This window comes from Coregonus lavaretus, assembly GCF_964263955.1.
Source record: "Coregonus lavaretus genome assembly, chromosome: 4".
In the NCBI taxonomy this organism is placed as follows: Eukaryota; Metazoa; Chordata; class Actinopteri; order Salmoniformes; family Salmonidae; genus Coregonus; species Coregonus lavaretus.
The window spans coordinates 63,890,641-63,908,974 of NC_139991.1; the positions used below are offsets into that span (position 1 = coordinate 63,890,641).

At 44.7% G+C, this 18,334-nt stretch overlaps 1 protein-coding gene across 1 annotated transcript in view; it reads left to right on the forward strand.

Moving 5' to 3' along the window:
* Positions 1-7,129: 7,129 nt before the first annotated feature.
* LOC311127228 (1-acyl-sn-glycerol-3-phosphate acyltransferase alpha-like) overlaps positions 7,130-18,334 on the forward strand; it is a 45,283-nt gene continuing 34,078 nt past the window's right edge. The window contains exon 1 of the mRNA XM_084159024.1: positions 7,130-7,531. Coding sequence (XP_084015150.1) covers positions 7,356-7,531 — 176 coding nt within the window. The 5' untranslated portion in view covers positions 7,130-7,355. The remainder of the gene's footprint in view (positions 7,532-18,334) is intronic.

The window sequence follows — 18,334 nt, forward strand, 5'->3', positions numbered from 1 at the left end:
CATTGGCTTGAGGGGCCTAAACACCCTTTTCTCATTCTAACTGACCATCGTAACCTGGAGTACATCCGGGCATCGAGGAGGCTGAACCCTCGCCAGGCTATGTTTTTTACCCGATTTGTATTTAAGCTCACCTATAGACCAGGGTCACAAAACGCTAAGGCAGATGCCCTGTCCCGACTATATGACACAGAGGAGAGGTCCATTGAGCCCACTCCCATACTTCCGGAGTCTTGTCTGGTGGCACCGGTGGTGTGGGAGGTTGATGCGGACATTGAGCGGGCGTTACGTACCGATCCTACTCCCCCACAGTGTCCAGAGGGTCGGAAGTACGTGCCGCTCGAGGTTCGTGATCGATTAATATATTGGGCTCACATGTCACCCTCCTCTGGTCATCCCGGTATTGGTCGGACAGTGCACTGCCTTAGTGGGAAGTACTGGTGGCCCACTTTAGCTAAGGACGTGAGGGTTTATGTTTCCTCCTGCTCGGTGTGCGCCCAGTGTAAGGCGCCTAGACACCTGCCCAGAGGGAAGTTACAACCCCTACCCGTTCCACAACGGCCGTGGTCTCACCTATCGGTGGATTTTGTCACGGACCTTCCCCCCTCCCAGGGGAACACGACGATCTTGGTCGTTGTGGATCGGTTTTCGAAGGCCTGCCGTCTCAGTCCTATGCCAGGTCTCCCTACAGCCCTACAAACTGCTGACGCCCTGTTTACACACGTCTTCTGGCACTACGGGGTACCTGAGGATATAGTGTCTGATGGGGGTCCCCAGTTCACCTCTAGAGTCTGGAGGGCGTTTATGGAACGTCTGGGGGTCTCGATTAGCCTTACCTCAGGTTTTCACCCCGAGAGTAATGGGCAGGTGGAGAGAGTGAACCAGGATGTGGGTAGGTTTCTGAGGTCCTATTGCCAGGACCGGCAGGGGGAGTGGTCGGGATATATCCCCTGGGCAGAGATAGCCCAAAACTCACTCCGCCACTCCTCCACTAACCTTACGCCTTTTCAGTGTGTGCTTGGGTATCAGCCGGTCCTGGCACCTTGGCATCAGAGCCAGATCGAAGCCCCTGCGGTGGACGAGTGGTTTCGGCGCTCGGAAGAAACCTGGAACGCTGCGCATGTCCATCTGCAACGGGCTATCAGGCGGCAAAAGGCGAGCGCCGACCGCCACCACAGTGAGGCTCCGGTGTATGCACCGGGAGATCGGGTCTGGCTCTCGACCCGAAACCTGCCCCTCCGCCTGCCCTGCCGGAAGCTGGGTCGGCGGTTTGTGGGGCCATTTAAAGTCCTGAGGAGATTGAACGAGGTATGTTATAGGTCACAACTGCCCATTAATTACCGCATTAACCCCTCGTTCCATGTGTCTCTCCTCAGGCCGGTAGTAGCTGGTCCACTCCAGGAGAGTGAGGTATGAGAGGCTCCTCCACCCCCACTGGACATCGAGGGGGCTCCGGCGTACTCAGTCCGGTCCATCTTGGATTCGAGGCGTCGGATGGGGGGCCTGCAGTATCTCGTGGTGGGAGGGCTACGGTCAGGAGGAACGGTGCTGGGTCCCTAGGAGGGACATCCTAGATCCCTCCATGTTGAGGGATTTCCACCGGAGTCATCCGACTCGCCCTGCTCCGCGTCCTCCTGGCCGTCCCCGAGGCCGGGGTCAGCGCACGGCTGGGGCCGCGCGTCAAGGGGGGGGTACTGTAATGGATTCAGCCGAGGCTGCTCCTCCTCCTTGCTCGGGCAGGCTTCGGCGTTCGTCGTCCCCGGAGTACTAGCTACTACCGATCGATGTTTCAGTGTTTGTCTTGTTTGGTCTTTATTGTTTACACCTGTTTCCCATTATGTTACATTGTATTCCCTTTAAGTACCCCTGTCTCTCATTGTTTGTTGTGTGTGATTGTTTTCCCTGAGGTCGGCAGTTGCTGTTTGTATGCGCGTTTTGTTCCTCCCTGTTAGGAGGTTTGTTTTGTATGTTCCTTTACTGTGCTAGTAAAGTACGTCTGCCAGTAGCTCGGTGTCCTGCGCTTGACTTCGTTCACCGCATACACGTCACCTTGACACAGTGTCTCCAGCAAAGCACCCCCATACCATAACACCTCCACCTCCATGCTTTACGGTGGAAAATACACATGTGGAGATCATCCGTTCACCCACACCGCGTCTCACAAAGACATGGCGGTTGGAACCAAAAATCTCAAATTTGGACTCCAGACCAAAGGACACATTTCCACCAGTCTAATGTCCATTGCTCGTGTTTCTTGGCCCAAGCAAGTCTCTTCTTATTATTGGTGTCCTTTAGTAGTGGTTTCTTTGCAGCAATTTGACCATAAAGGCCTGATTCACGCAGTCTCCTCCGAACAGTTGATGTCGAGATGTGTCTGATACTTGAACTCTGTGAAGCATTTACTTGAGCTGCAATTTCTGAGGCTGCTAACTCCAATGAACATATCCTCTGCAGCAGAGGTAACTCTGGGTCTTCCATTCTTGTGGCGGTCCTCATGAGAGCCAGTTTCATCATTGCGCTTGATGGTTTTTGTGACTGCACTTGAAGAAACTGTTCCGTATTGACTGACCTTCATGTCTTAAAGTAATGATGTACTGTAATTTATCTTTGCTTATTAGAGCTGTTCTTGCCATAATATGGCCTTGATCTTCTACCAAATAGGGCTATCTTCTGTATACCCCCCCCTACCTTGTCACAACACAACTGATTGGCTCAAACACATTAAGAAGGAAAGAAATTCCACAAATTAACTTTTAAGAAGGCATACCTGTTAATTGAAATGCATTCCAGGTGACTACCTCATGAAGCTGGTTGAGAGAATGCCAAGCGTGTGCAAAGTTGTCATCATGGCAAAGGGTGGCTATTTGAAGAATCTCTAATATAAAATATGTTTTGATTTGTTTAATACTTTTTTAATTACTACAAGATTCCATATGTGTTATTTCATAGTTTTGATGGCTTCACTATTATTTTACAATGTAGAAAATAGTAAAAATAAAGAAAAACCCTTGAATGAGTAGGTGTTCTAAAACTTTTGACCGGTTGTGTACAGTGGGGAAAAAAAAGTATTTAGTCAGCCACCAATTGTGCAAGTTCTCCCACTTAAAAAGATGAGAGAGGCCTGTAATTTTCATCATAGGTACACGTCAACTATGACAGAAAAATTGAGAAAAAAAATCCAGATAATCACATTGTAGGATTTTTTATGAATTTATTTGCAAATTATGGTGGAAAATAAGTATTTGGTCACCTACAAACAAGCACGATTTCTGGCTCTCACAGACCTTTAACTTCTTCTTTAAGAGGCTCCTCTGTCCTCCACTCGTTACCTGTATTAATGGCACCTGTTTGAACTTGTTATCAGTATAAAAGACACCTGTCCACAACCTCAAACAGTCACACTCCAAACTCCACTATGGCCAAGACCAAAGAGCTGTCAAAGGACACCAGAAACAAAATTGTAGACCTGCACCAGGCTGGGAAGACTGAATCTGCAATAGGTAAGCAGCTTGGTTTGAAGAAATCAACTGTGGGAGCAATTATTAGGAAATGGAAGACATACAAGACCACTGATAATCTCCCTCGATCTGGGGCTCCACGCAAGAGCTCACCCTGTGGGGTCAAAATGATCACAAGAACGGTGAGCAAAAATCCCAGAACCACACAGGGGGACCTAGTGAATGACCTGCAGAGAGCTGGGACCAAAGTAACAAAGCCTACCATCAGTAACACACTACGCCGCCAGGGACTCAAATCCTGCAGTGCCAGACGTGTCCCCCTGCTTAAGCCAGTACATGTCCAGGCCCGTCTGAAGTTTGCTAGAGTGCATTTGGATGATCCAGAAGAGGATTGGGAGAATGTCATATGGTCAGATGAAACCAAAATATAACTTTTTGGTAAAAACTCAACTCGTCGTGTTTGGAGGACAAAGAATGCTGAGTTGCATCCAAAGAACACCATACCTACTGTGAAGCATGGGGGTGGAAACAGCATGCTTTGGGGCTGTTTTTCTGCAAAGGGACCAGGACGACTGATCCGTGTAAAGGAAAGAATGAATGGGGCCATGTATCGTGAGATTTTAAGTGAAAACCTCCTTCCATCAGCAAGGGCATTGAAGATGAAACGTGGCTGGGTCTTTCAGCATGACAATGATCCCAAACACACCGCCCGGGCAACGAAGGAGTGGCTTCGTAAGAAGCATTTCAAGGTCCTGGAGTGGCCTAGCCAGTCTCCAGATCTCAACCCCATAGAAAATCTTTGGAGGGAGTTGAAAGTCTGTGTTGCCCAGCGACAGCCCCAAAACATCACTGCTCTAGAGGAAATCTGCATGGAGGAATGGGCCAAAATACCAGCAACAGTGTGTGAAAACCTTGTGAAGACTTACAGAAAACGTTTGACCTGTGTCATTGCCAACAAAGGGTATATAGCAAAGAATTGAGAAACTTTTGTTATTGACCAAATACTTATTTTCCACCATAATTTGCAAATAAATTCATTAAAAATCCTACAATGTGATTTTCAGGATTTTTTTTTCTCATTTTGTCTGTCATAGTTGACGTGTACCTATGATGAAAATTACAGGCCTCTCTCATCTTTTTAAGTGGGAGAACTGGTGGCTGACTAAATACTTTTTTTCCCCACTGTACATTTGAAGTGACAATGCAGTGTAGTTACATTGTTCCCTTAGCTGCTATAGTTGTAGAACTAAGGATCTCTGGGGGGGGGGGGGGGGGGGGGGGGACATGGTAATACCTGAGAGGCTACTAGATACTGCCCCCTTCTCTTTGACTTCAGGTCACTGTCATGAAAATGTCAGGAATTAGGTGAAACTCATATACATGTAGGCTACATATGCTCTCTGATTTGATTCTTGTGAAGTCAGACCCAATGATAACTGTAGATTATTCAGGGAAACAGACATGACTGTAATACACAGACATCCACAGTGGAACAAAAAAGGATTTACGCTATTAGTCACAGCAGTATAAGAGTCACACTTCGTTCTTGTAACTGAGTTTGACTTAAATGGGTTGCAGTCCATCTGATCTCCAGTAGGTGGAGACAGAGTACCTTGAATGATTGACAAAAATAGGGTACAGGCTGAGAATTCCCTACTCCGCAATAATAATTCTCAGCTAGGTACCAGGGTGATCTCACATGAGGAGAAGCAGTTGGGGAAAAAACAACTCAGTTCAACATGAAAAGTAAAAAATGGATTGATACATAAGCAATAAACAACACAGTATTTTCTACGGAAATCTTTGGGCTCTTGTCCAAAACCATAAAACGATTTTCTATGATAGAGTAGTCATAAATATAAATCATCCAATAACTTCCTATGAGGTTTCTTCCAATCAGATTACTGCAACTACTGATTTTATAAAAACCATAAAAAAAATGTTGACTGTGTAAATAATGAAAGTGAATGACAATCATAATGAATCGATGTTGTTTTTCAATGCTGTTTTGCCTACTCCTGAAGCTGCAGGGTTACAGGTTTTGATTGAGTAGAACAGTAGTAGTGGTATAGTAAGAATCACTGCAGTCCCTCAGGGATTAATTATCTGGCCATGGTCCAAAGCGTCTCTAGTTAACAAACTGCAGATACATGGTTTGAAGGATGAGGCGCCGGGCAGGGCTAGATTACGCTCCTGGATTATCACAACTAATCCTGTTATATCTGTAGTCTTAATCTGGCACATTGACGCCTTAACATCTTGATTTATAAGAGGGATAAACGTGTAAATGTCTCTTCACTGTCAGAAATGCTGAAATCTGGTTACGCTTGGACCATAGTTGACTAGGATTTTGTTGCAGACATGCATGTTTGGCTTTACCGCTCATCTTCCTGCTTTTTCTTTTGCAGACCTCAAACCATTTGTTTTAATTTTTTTCCCCACCTTTATTTAACCAGGTAAGCCAGTTGAGAACAAGTTCTCATTTACAACTGCGACCTGGCCAAGATAAAGCAAAGCAGTGCGATAAAAACAACAACAACACAGAGTTACATATGGGATAAACAAAACGTACAGTCAATAACACAATAGAAAATCTATATACAGTGTGTGCAAATGTAGTAAGTTATGGATCAGGTCCATCTCGCACTCCTGGTAGGGAGTCCACCAACATGTATTTCAGAGCGTCCTCAGTCCCACGGTGTGTGTGAGTCAAACATGAGTCATCCTGGTTTAGATACAAATCAAAGTCTGTGTTTTCTGTGTCATATTACATTTACATTTTAGTCATTTAGCAGACGCTCTTATCCAGAGCGATTTACAGTTAGTGCATACATTTTTTTCTTCTCATACTGGCCCCCCATGGGAATCGAACCCACAACCCTGGCGTTGCAAACGCCATGCTCTACCAACTGAGCTACATCCCTGCCGGCCATTCCCTCCCCTACCCTGGACGACGCTGGGCCAATTGTGCGCCGCCCCATGGGTCTCCCGGCCGGCTACGACAGAGCCTGGATTCGAACCAGGATCTCTAGTAGCACAGCTACTAGATTTGAAAGCCAACTTCAGACATGTTTAAAAGGACAGAACAACAAAGATATTGCATATATATTTCCTTCCTTTAAATAGTTACACACACATGCAGAGAGTGAGAGAGAGAGAAAGTGAGATAGAGAGATAAGATGCTGCACAGCCCAACAAATATCTTATGAAGATTTTAAGTGGATGACAAATAACATGAGTTTTGACCTGAGTTTGGCCCCAGGCATCAACAGCAACATAATGCATTTTTCAATGTGCCCACTATATTTTGCTTTGGAAATACATGTGGAAACAAATCTCAGAGAGAATGAGATCAGCAGCCTAAGTCATTAGCTGAATGTATAACTGCAGCCTGCAGGCTACTCCTATTGAAACCGTAATGTCATAAAAAATATATATTTTAAAGACTTGACATTTCAAAACATATTTACCAGAAAATATTAGTCACAGTACAAAGCTTGCTTTTCTACATTCCCTTACTTCTGGAAACCTTTACTACAGTATTTGCTTTGGGCTGGACTGTCGTCACTGGATGTGATCTGAGAGCGGTGACCGAGGAACCATATAAGGTGCAACCGGAAACAGAAGAAAACATCAAATTCCACGTCAATTTCACTTCGGAACCTCTACATGAGGCTACCTTTCACCATCGTTGACTGAACAGTGTTGTCTTATTTGTTGTCCACGCTTAAAAGGGTCGCGTTATATTTATCTAGAGAACGAGTCGTGCACCATCGAAGTGGTGTGTTGCCTCTTGACAGTTGTAATGTTAGTCGGTGCCAGACAGTGCTGCTAACGCTTGCACACTAGCTAGTCACCATCAGATACTCTTTTTCTGGCAGTATCCGTGGAGGAATCAGTATGGATGCGCCTTTGGTGTTCCTACTGCTGCTGGTCCCACTCCTGCTATGGACCAGCAGCACTTTTGTTTTTTATTTCAAAAAGTCTTTCTACGTGGCCTATATGATGGTTTTGGCTGCGATTGCGATTCCCCTTACTATCCTGAAAAGCGGCGGCAGGGACATCGAAAACATGAGGTAAGTTCCAGGTTGTACAACAGCGCGAGCGGTGCATTGCTAGCTAACGTTTGCTCATGGGAATGGAAGATGGCTACAGTAGCTAGATAGCGTGCCAAAGACTGAAATAATGCAACCATAACATCACAATTTTTTCTACTTGCAGAAAAGCTATTTGCGCATATTTTCACCTGTTCGTTGTTGCATTTTGAAACGGAATGCGAGATGGCTATCCAGCGGTTGCTAAGAAGGCTACCGTTTAGCGAGCGAGCTAGCTCCAATGCATTGCCAGATGTTTGGGACGTTCTGTACCGTACCACGAGGCTAATGCTAGGTAGCTTGCTAACGTTGTCGTTACATCTGGCATTCAGACATGGCCTCAGGGCCCGACATTTCTGTGGCTGGAATCAGGTCGAAACAACATGTATCCAACAGGCGTGTTTTTTTCTTTGCACAGATGTAAAACAACAACTGCAAAAAATGCCACTTTAATCCATGCATTGTTGGCATCGATTTTATGTCTGTTTCAAGTCTAAACAGGACCAAGGCAAGAGGATGTTTTATTTCATCAGTTGGTTTAATGTCATTGGACACAGTGCATTCGGAATGTATTCAGACCCCTTGACTTATTCAACATTTTGTAACGTTACAGCCTTATTCTAAAGTGGATTAAATTGTTTCCCCCCCTCATCAATCTACAAACAATACCCCATAATGACAGCAAAAACAGGCATTTAGAAATTTGTACGAATTTATTTCAGTTCGTCAAATCATTTCCTCAAATTTCTTCAATTGACTTATATCCTTATATGAACTAACTCAGTAAAATCTTTGAAGTTGTTGCGTATTACATATTTATTTGTTCAGTGTAAATGGCAAGTCAAATCGCAATTGCAACATTTGGTGGTTAAAATGAAGGCCTAGAATTATTTGTTGTTGCGAATATTGTCCAGCCCTACCTGGGATTGTGGAAATTATCTCAAATGAGTGCAGAAAATGAAAATAAATAATTATTTTTGGTTTAAGTTTAATTTAATAATGGCAAAGAACAATCAGAATGGAGAAAGACCCATTGAAATCACATAAAATGTATGTGTTGCCACCGTAGGGTCACACACTACTCATAAAGAGAATTTGTATTCTAAAACCTAAAATACCGTTAAATACAGTCATACTGTAAAAAAAAAAAAAAAAAGGTGATATGATATTTTGACCATATCACCCGGTCCTATCTAGCTTAAACTGAGGGCTTTTATGGGGATTTGTATTATTATTATGCAAATTTGAGACTAGGGGGTTATTAATATCGAATTATTACTGTGCACGTAAATGTTAACTTGGCTATATACAAGGTGTACCAGGTATTATATCGGTGTGCAGGGGTACGAGGTATTTGAGGTAGATACTGTATGTACATATAACTAGGAATAAAGTGACAGATAGTAAACCGTAACAGCAGTGTATGTGATCAGTCAAAAAAGTGAGTGCAAAAAGGGTCGATGCGGATAGTCCGGGTAGCTATTAGCAGTCTAATGGCTTGGTGGTAAAAGCTGTTTAGGGTCCTGTTGGTTCCAGGCTAGGAGCATCGGTACCGCTTGCCGTGCGGTAGCAGAGAGAACAGTGTATGACTTGGGTGGCTGGAGTCTTTGACAATTTTTAGGGCCTTCCTCTGACACCGCCTGGTATAGAGGTCCAGGATGACAGGGAGCTCGGCCCCAGTGATCTACTGGCCCGTCCGCACTACCCTCTGTAGCGCCTTGCGGTCGGATGCCAAGCAGTTGTGATACCAAGCGGTGATTATAGCCAGTCAAGATGCTGTCAATGATGAAGCTGTGTAACTTTTGGACGATCTGAGGGACCATGCCAAATCTTTTCAGGCTCCTAAGGGGGAAGAGGCGTTGTCATGCCCTCTTCACGAATGTGTTGGTGTTTTTGGACCATGATAGATCCTTAGTGATGTGGACAACGAGGAACTTGAAGCTTTCGACCCGCTCCACTACAGCCCCGTCGATGTTGAGGGAGATATTGTTGTCCTGGCACCACACTGCCAGGTCTCTGACCTTCTCCCTATAGGCTGTCTCATCGTCGTCAGTGATCAGACCTACCACGTTGTGTCGTCTGCAAACTTATTCATGGTGTTGGAGTCGTGTGCGGCCATGCAGTCGTGGGTGAACATGGACTACAGGAGGGGACTAAGCACTCACCCCTGAGGGGCCCCCGTGTTGAGGGTCAGCATGGCGGATGTGTTGTTGCCTACCCTCACCACCTGTAGGTGGCCTGTCAGGAAGTCCAGGATCCAGTTGCAGAGGGAGGTGTTCAGTCCCAGGGCCCTGAGCTTAGTGATGAGCTTTGAGGCCACTATGTTTTTGAACACTGAGCTGTAGTCAAAGAACAGCATTCTCACATAGGTGATATATTTGTCCAAGTGGGAAAGGGCAGTGTGCAGTGCAATAGAGATTGTGTCATCTGTGGATCCATTTGGGTGGTATGGGAATTGGTGGGTCTAGGATGATGGTGTTGATGTGAGCCATGAGCAGCCTTTCAAAGCATTTCATGGCTACAGATGTGAGTGGTACAGGGCGATAATCATTTAGACAGGATACCTTGGCATTCTTGGGCACAGGGACTATGTGTCAGTCCACTGGTCTTCTGGCCAGGTGGATTGGGACATATTGTACTGTGGCTAGTGAGACACGGCCGGTTGGACACAAGTGACTATCCGGTATTTAATAAGAGAGGAGTGGGGGTCAGATAGGTCGCAGTTGTAAATGAGAACTTGTTCTCAACTGGCTTACCTGGTTAAATAAAGGTGAAATAAAATAAAGATAGATTGTCCCTCCCTTTCAGGGTCGTGTTACCGACTGGTTATAACTTATCTCTTCTGAAAGGTCCCCTAGAAATCAATGTATGTCATCCCCCAGCCTTGTGCTGCCTGTTGTCCTTGTTATTTTAGTGATAACACAACTGGCAGACTGACCTGGCTCACGTTCAGTGCTCTTGTAATAACTGAACTGTTTCACAGCCAGGTGTGTGCAGACCAGAAGTATTGGCTGTGGTGTCATGTTGCACCTGGCAGCATTCTCTCTCTATTAACCCAAAGGTTTTCTGGAGCTGGACCCTATTCACAGTCACCAACAAGTGTGTGAGTGTGTTTGCATGTGCGTGAGAGACAGAGAGAGTGAGTGTGTGAGAAGAAGAGAAAGATTTAGACCCAGACACACAGTGACACAGACCGAGAGGGGGCAGGCCGTATTCGAAAGAGTTCACTGATTCAACACGGAAGGATAGCACAGCCTGTCACAGTCATCAACCCTCAAATTGGTAGTGGAAACTGGGAAGGTCTTGACTCTTGACGCTGGCTCACTCTGTGTGAATGACCCTGGTTTACAGCCCTAGGTCAAACACCCACTCACTGCTTAGTGTCTTTGAAAGCCTTTAGGTTGGCCTTGTTTTCCTGCCAAACTAGCACTGGTGTGTTGATCATTATCACATGGCCAAAAGCATTTCTAGCAATTAGTCTAGAATAGATAGTCTCAGCCAGGACAGCGATAGAACTGTCTGCGTCCCTGTCGGAATGTTGCTGCAAGATTCCAACCTGAATCATCACATTGAGTTTTGGGATGGAAACAAACAAACGAGATTTAGACACTAACTAACCTACAGTCTCCTAGGCTGCTCAAGGGGAATTGCTTATGATGTAAAATGTACTACAGACCTGTCAGTGTGCTAGTGAGCCATGACGTGCTGTGTAGTGTATTGCAGTGTGTTGTCAACTATTTTCTCTGGGTTATGTCAACTGTCTCTCGGACTGCTTAGACTGGAACTTTGGCACGTTTGTCTGTTGAAACTGGAACAATACTTTGGGATAGATTTGAGGTCACCCTCACCTTGCTCAATTAACATTTCAGTGAAACACTTAGACAGTGAAGACTTTTGTAGAAGATACTGTTGGCTTTGCTCGTTTTGGCATTCTTCAAAACAAGGGTTAAAATTAGTATTTTAGAGAGCAGTCATGCAATGACATTCAGAAGTTAACTGACAACCTGAACGTGATTATTAGAGGATAACCGTTGTGATATGTCAGTTGTTGACATTGCGATTGCAACCGATTTTTAAGGCACATTTCTTCCTCTTTACCACTGTGCTGTGTTTCATAAGAATAGCAGCTTGCACAATCACACATGCCTTTGCACAAGATTAGACGGTTTTATCGTTGCGATAGTGAGGAGATAGAGGTGTTTTTGATTTTTGAACCCCGAATAAAGTGCAGTTCTGTTTTTGTCGTGTGTCTGTAAATAGCCTGTTTTTTTTTATTTATTTTTCGTACATATTTCCCTATCAGACTTTTCATCCTTCTACAAAATATACTTTCCTGCAACCCGCCTCACTCAATGTGGAACGGATTCTATTATTGACTTACCTTTTATCTAGAATCTCCAGTTGAAACTAGCTAGCCAGCTAACTAGCTACTTGCTATTAGCCACAGTTAGCGGTATTTCACCAAGAACATTGGATTTTTTTTCTGCGGGATTAATTTAATCAACGGATCGCAACTAGCTAGCCGCAACCGAATGGATGTTGCTGTCTGGCTAATCACCACTGCCCCCGATGCAAGCACCAGTTAGCCTCGAGCTAGCCTAGATCCAGGCTCATATCTACCTCTAGGTCTGCCGGACGGGAGTAGCCAGCTAACTAGCTACTTGCTATCAGCTACCGTTAGCGGTTTTTCACCATTGTCCGTGGCCTGCACCACTCACCAGCCAGCTCTAGTCTGGACTATTATTCGGCCAGTCTGCACAGCGCGTTATCGACCCAGAACATATCAGTTTTTCTGCCGGAATCACTGAATCACTGGACCTTTAACTCCGGATTCATCGCTACCAGCTAGCTGCAACAAAATGGACGCTGTGGTCTGGCTAATCATCCTGAGCTAGGCCCATCTCCCGGCTATCTACCTCTCTGTCAACCGGACGGGACCACCTAGTGTTGACACGGAGCCCCGCCGATCCTACACGACTGGTCTGCCGACGAAATCGTCTGATGTGGTTACGACGTCGACCACGAAGATTCCATCTGCTAGCCCCGGCCCGCTAGCACACGATAGCCGTGGCCTCTTACTCGCTAGTGCTTTAGCAGCCTCCGAACTATCCTATTGCTGTTCACCGGACCTTATGATAACTCAGCTATACAGCTGATGTCTGCTGGACTGTTCCTTTTTACGGTACTACATCCTGTTTATGTTTAGCCTCAGCCCAAACATGGTTAGCTTATTGTTGTTTCGGTTATTTCAAATTGTACTATTTCACTGGAGATCCCCCCAGCCCAGCTAAACCTGCCTTAGATAGCTCCTTTGTCCCACCCCCCACACACGCGGAGACCGACTCAATTGGTGCCTCCAGTGATGCTATCTCTTTCATTGTTACCCAACGCTTAGGTTTACCTCCACTTTACTCATATCCTTCCATATCCTTTTCTGTACGTAATGCCCTGAATCTTTTCTACAACACCCGGAAATCTGCCCCCTTTATTCTATGTACCCAATTTACTAGAAGACCAGTTCTTAAAGCCTTTAGCCGTATCCTTATTCTAGTCCTCCTCTGTTCCTCTGGTGATGTAGAGGCTAACCCAGGCCCTGCAGCCCTCAGTATCACTCCTACTCCCCAGGCGCTATCATTTGCTGACTTCTGTAATCGCAAAAGTCTTGGTTTCTTGCACGTAAATATCAGAAGTCTACTTCCTAAGTTTGAGTTATTCACTGCGTTAGCACACTCCGCCAACCCTGATGTTCTAGCAGTGTCTGAATCCTGGCTCAGGAAGGCCACCAAAAATTCTGAAATTTCCATCCCCAACTATAACATTTTCCGTCTAGATAGAACTGTAGAGATAGCCTGCAGAGCTCTATCATACTATCCAGGTCTGTGCCCAAACAGTTTGAGCTTCTACTTCTAAAAATCCACCTTTCCAGAAATAAGTCTCTCACTGTTGCCACTTGCTACAGACCCCCCTCAGCCCCCAGCTGTGCCCTGGACACCATATGTGAATTGATTGCCCCCCATTTATCCTCAGAGTTCGTACTGCTTGGTGACCTAAATTGGGATATGCTTAATACCCCGGCCATCCTACAATCCAAACTAGATGCCCTCAATCTCACGCAAATTATCAACGAACCTACCAGGTACAACCCTAAATCCGTAAACATGGGTACCCTCATAGATATCATCCTGACTAACATACCCTCTAAATACACCTCAGCTGTCTTCAACCAGGATCTCAGCGATCACTGCCTTATTGCCTGCGTCCGTAACGGGTCCGCGGTCAAACGACCACCCCTCATCACTGTTAAACGCTCCCTAAAACACTTTAGCGAGCAGGCCTTCCTAATTGACCTGGCCCAGGTATCCTGGATGGATATAGATCTCATTCCGTCAGTAGAGGATGCCTGGTTGTTCCTTAAAAGTAATTTCCTCTCAATCTTAAATAAACATGCCCCATTCAAAAAATACAGAACTAAGAACCGATATAGCCCCTGGTTCTCCTCAGACTTGACTGCCCTTGACCAGCACAAAAACATCCTGTGGCGTACTGCATTAGCATCAAATAGCCCCCGCGATATGCAACTTTTCAGGGAAGTTAGGAACCAATATACACAAGCAGTCAGGAAAGCAAAGGCTAACTTTTTCAAACAGAAATTTGCATCCTGTAGCACTAACTCCAAAAAGTTTTGGGACACTGTAAAGTCCATGGAGAATAAGAGCACTTCCTCCCAGTTGCCCACTGCACTGAGGCTAGGAAACACTATCACCACCGATAAATCTACAATAATCGAGAATTTCAACAAGCAATTTGCTACAGCTGGCCATGCTTTCCATCTGGCTACCACGACCCCGGCCACCAACTCTGCACCCTCCGCTGCAACTTGCCCATGCCCCCCCCGCTTCTCCTTCACACAAATTCAGACAGCTGATGTTCTGAAAGAGCTGCAAAATCTGGACCCCTACAAATCAGCTGGGCTAGACAATCTGGACCCTTTCTTTCTAAAACTAGCCGCCGAAATTGTCGCAACCCCTATTACTAGTCTGTTCAACCTCTCTTTCATAACGTCTGAGATCCCCAGAGATTGGAAAGCTGCCGCGGTCATCCCCCTCTTCAAAGGGGGTGACACTCTAGATCCAAACTGCTACAGACCTATATCCATCCTGCCCTGCCTTTCGAAAGTATTTGAAAGCCAAGTTAAACAAACAGATCACCGACCATTTCGAATACCACCGTACCTTCTCCGCTATGCAATCCGGTTTCCGAGCTGGTCATGGGTGCACTTCAGCCACGCTCAAGGTCCTAAACGATATTATAACCGCGATTGATAATAGACAGTACTGTGCAGCCGTCTTCATCGACCTGGCCAAGGCTTTCGACTCTGTCAACCACCGCATTCTTATTGGCAGACTAAATAGCCTTGGTTTCTCAAATGACTGCCTCGCCTGGTTCACCAACTACTTCTCAGATAGAGTTCAGTGTGTCAAATCGGAGGGCCTGTTGTCTGGACCTATGGCAGTCTCTATGGGGGTGCCACAGGGTTCAATTCTTGGGTCGACACTTTTCTCCGTGTATATCAATGATGTCGCTCTTGCTGCTGGTGACTCTCAGATCCACCTCTACGCAGACGACACCATTTTGTATACATCTGGCCCTTCATTGGACACTGTGTTAACAAACCTCCAAACGAGCTTCAATGCCATACAACACTCCTTCAGTAGCCTCCAACTGCTCTTAAACACTAGTAAAACTAAATGCATGCTTTTCAATCGAACGCTGCTGGCACCCGCCCACCCGACTAGAATCACCACTCTCGACGGGTCTGACCTAGAGTATGTGGACAACTACAAATACCTAGGTGTCTGGTTAGACTGTAAACTCTCCTTCCAGACTCACATAAAGAATCTCCAATCCAAAGTTAAATCTAGAATCGGCTTCCTATTTCGCAACAAAGCCTCCTTCACTCATGCTGCCAAACATGCCCTCGTAAAACTGACTATCCTACCGATCCTTGACTTCGGCGATGTCATTTACAAAATAGCCTCCAACACTCTACTCAGCAAATTGGATGTAGTCTATCACAGTGCCATCCGTTTTGTCTCCAAAGCCCCATACACTACCCACCACTGTGACCTGTACGCTCTTGTTGGCTGGTCCTCACTACATGTTCGTCGTCAAACCCACTGGCTCCAGGCCATCTATAAATCACTGCTAGGCAAATCCCAGCCTTATCTTAGCTCATTGGTCACCATAGCAGCACCCACCCGTAGTCTGCGCTCCAGCAGGTATATCTCACTGGTCATTCCCAAAGCCAACACCTCCTTTGGCCGCCATTCCTTCCAGTTCTCTGCTGCCAATGACTGGAACGAATTGCAAAAATCTCTGAAGCTGGAGACTCTTATCTCCCTCAATAACTTTAAGCATCAGTTGTCAGAGCACCTTACCGATCACTGCACCTGTACACAGCCCATCTGAAATTAGCCCACCCAACTACCTCATCCCTATATTGTTATTTATTTTGCTCTTTTGCACCCCAGTATCTCTATTTGCACATAATCTCTTGCACATATAGCATTCCAGTGTTAATACTATTGTAATTATTTTGCACTATAGCCTATTTATTGCCTTACCTCCATAACTTGCTACATTTGCACACACTGTATATATATTTTCTGTTGTATTTTTTGACTTTATGTTTTTTTTTTACCCCATATGTAACTCTGTTGTTTTTATCGCACTGCTTTGCTTTATATCTTGGCCAGGTCGCAGTTGTAAATGAGAACTTGTTCTCAACTGGCTTACCTGGTTAAATAAAGGTGAAATAAATAAAAAATAAAAATAATTGCACTCTACCCTACACATGACTGAGCAGTGTTGATCGTATTCTAAATCCACACGGAGGGGCCAGTAAAGAATAAACAGAGGTGGACAGTACGCTAAACACTAGACTGGAGTAAACAGAAACCAGGTGCTTCTCCTTCCTCCTTCTCCTTCCTTCATCCCAAACATCCTTTAGGGACAGAGGCTGTAGTCTTCCAGTAATGAAGGCCATCTGTTAGAGAGCATGCACTGCGAGCCTCGTGTTCAGGACAGATTGGGGAGGTTATGCTACGGCTGCCTTGCCCTCCTCTCTTCAGCGTTCCTGACAGAGAGCAGAGAGAGAGCCTCAGCCTACTAAGATACATAGTCAGTAATAAGAAAAACAAAAAACAGACATCTCAGGCCGGTCTACTGTGTGTGAAACTAAATAGTATTAGGGTGGAAGTAGACAACATTGTGCTTATGATTAAATGCCATTGTCTATGGTGTAGGCTATCATTATTCATATCTGTTACATAGGGTAGTAGGGTAGGCTATATTATACCTGACCCCAACTCTAAGAGAACCATTTCCTTCCACTTATTATGGTTGTGTAAGAACAAGAACAGCAGATGAGTCTAACCATGTTATTATACGTAATGGTACATATAACTATGTTATTGTAACTTGTGCTCAGGGTTTCCGTTAGCTGGCAATTGCCGGCTTTTGGCCGAAAAATAAAATAAAATAAAATGAGGAAATAATCACATTGCAAAATAATGCTTTTTATTCATTGATGGAAATACCAGTTGATATAAATGTATTTGATCGTCATGCTTATTGGTCTATAGGTTAATTAGCATAATTTAGTGGAATTAAATTGGCTTGTGTGTATTTCCGTTATCATCATGTATCTTATTTATCTATCACACACAGCATACAGATCTGAGCTGGTTGCTGCTGGAGTAAAACATGCTTTTATAAGCCTATTTATTGCACAACAATTCTAAATGCAATCGCGTGTTAACTGTTTTGGTGCACGATTAAAAAGAGCTACTATTTTTATTTCTCAACTTGTAATTGAAGCACGCCTCCCATTCACCATTCAAGTGCAGGCAACAGGCTATCAGCACGTCACCCGCCACTTTACAATGTGAGCTGGTGGAAGTATGCATTTTGAAAACATACTTCATTGTTTGAAACCTGAATGTTTTAGTTCATATTATGAGGCATGTCTTACCTTGCTTCAAAGTAGCCTATAGGCAGGATCCGACCATGGAAACGTGGGGGCAATGATTTTATAAAGACTTCATAGGCAGTGCGTGAGTTTCAAGTTTGGGGAAGCTTACGATTTATTCTACCGTTCTGTGTGGCAGTTATGATTTTCAAATCGAATTGTATTTGTCACATACACGTGTTTAGCAGATGTTATAGGGGGTGTAGCGAAATGCTTGTGCTTCTAGCTCCGACAGTGCAGTAATATCTAACAAGTAATATCTAACAATTTCACAACATACCCAAAACACACAAAACTAGTAAGGAATTGGATTTAAGAATATATACATATATGGACAAGCAATGACAGAGCGGCATGGACTAAGACACAATAGAATATTATAGAATACAGTATATACATATGAGATGAGTAGTCCAAGATATGTAAACATTATTAAAGTGACTAGTGTTCCATTTCTTAAAGTGGCCAGTGATTTCAATAGGCAGCAGCAGCCTCTAATGCAGGGGTGTCAAACGTCCGGCCCGCGGGCCGGATCAGGCCCGCAAACGGGTTTAATCCGGCCCGCGAGATGATTTTGAAAAAATAAATAAAATAAAAATTATTTAAAAAAATTATAATAATTTTGTCAAGTATAAAAATGCGCTGCAATTTTTCAATAAAATAAACTGCTGTTCCAATTGCGTCCACTGGATGGCGCAATAGCAATTGTGTTAAGCAAGCAAACTGTTTATACCAGGGCAGAGCAAGTAGGTCAA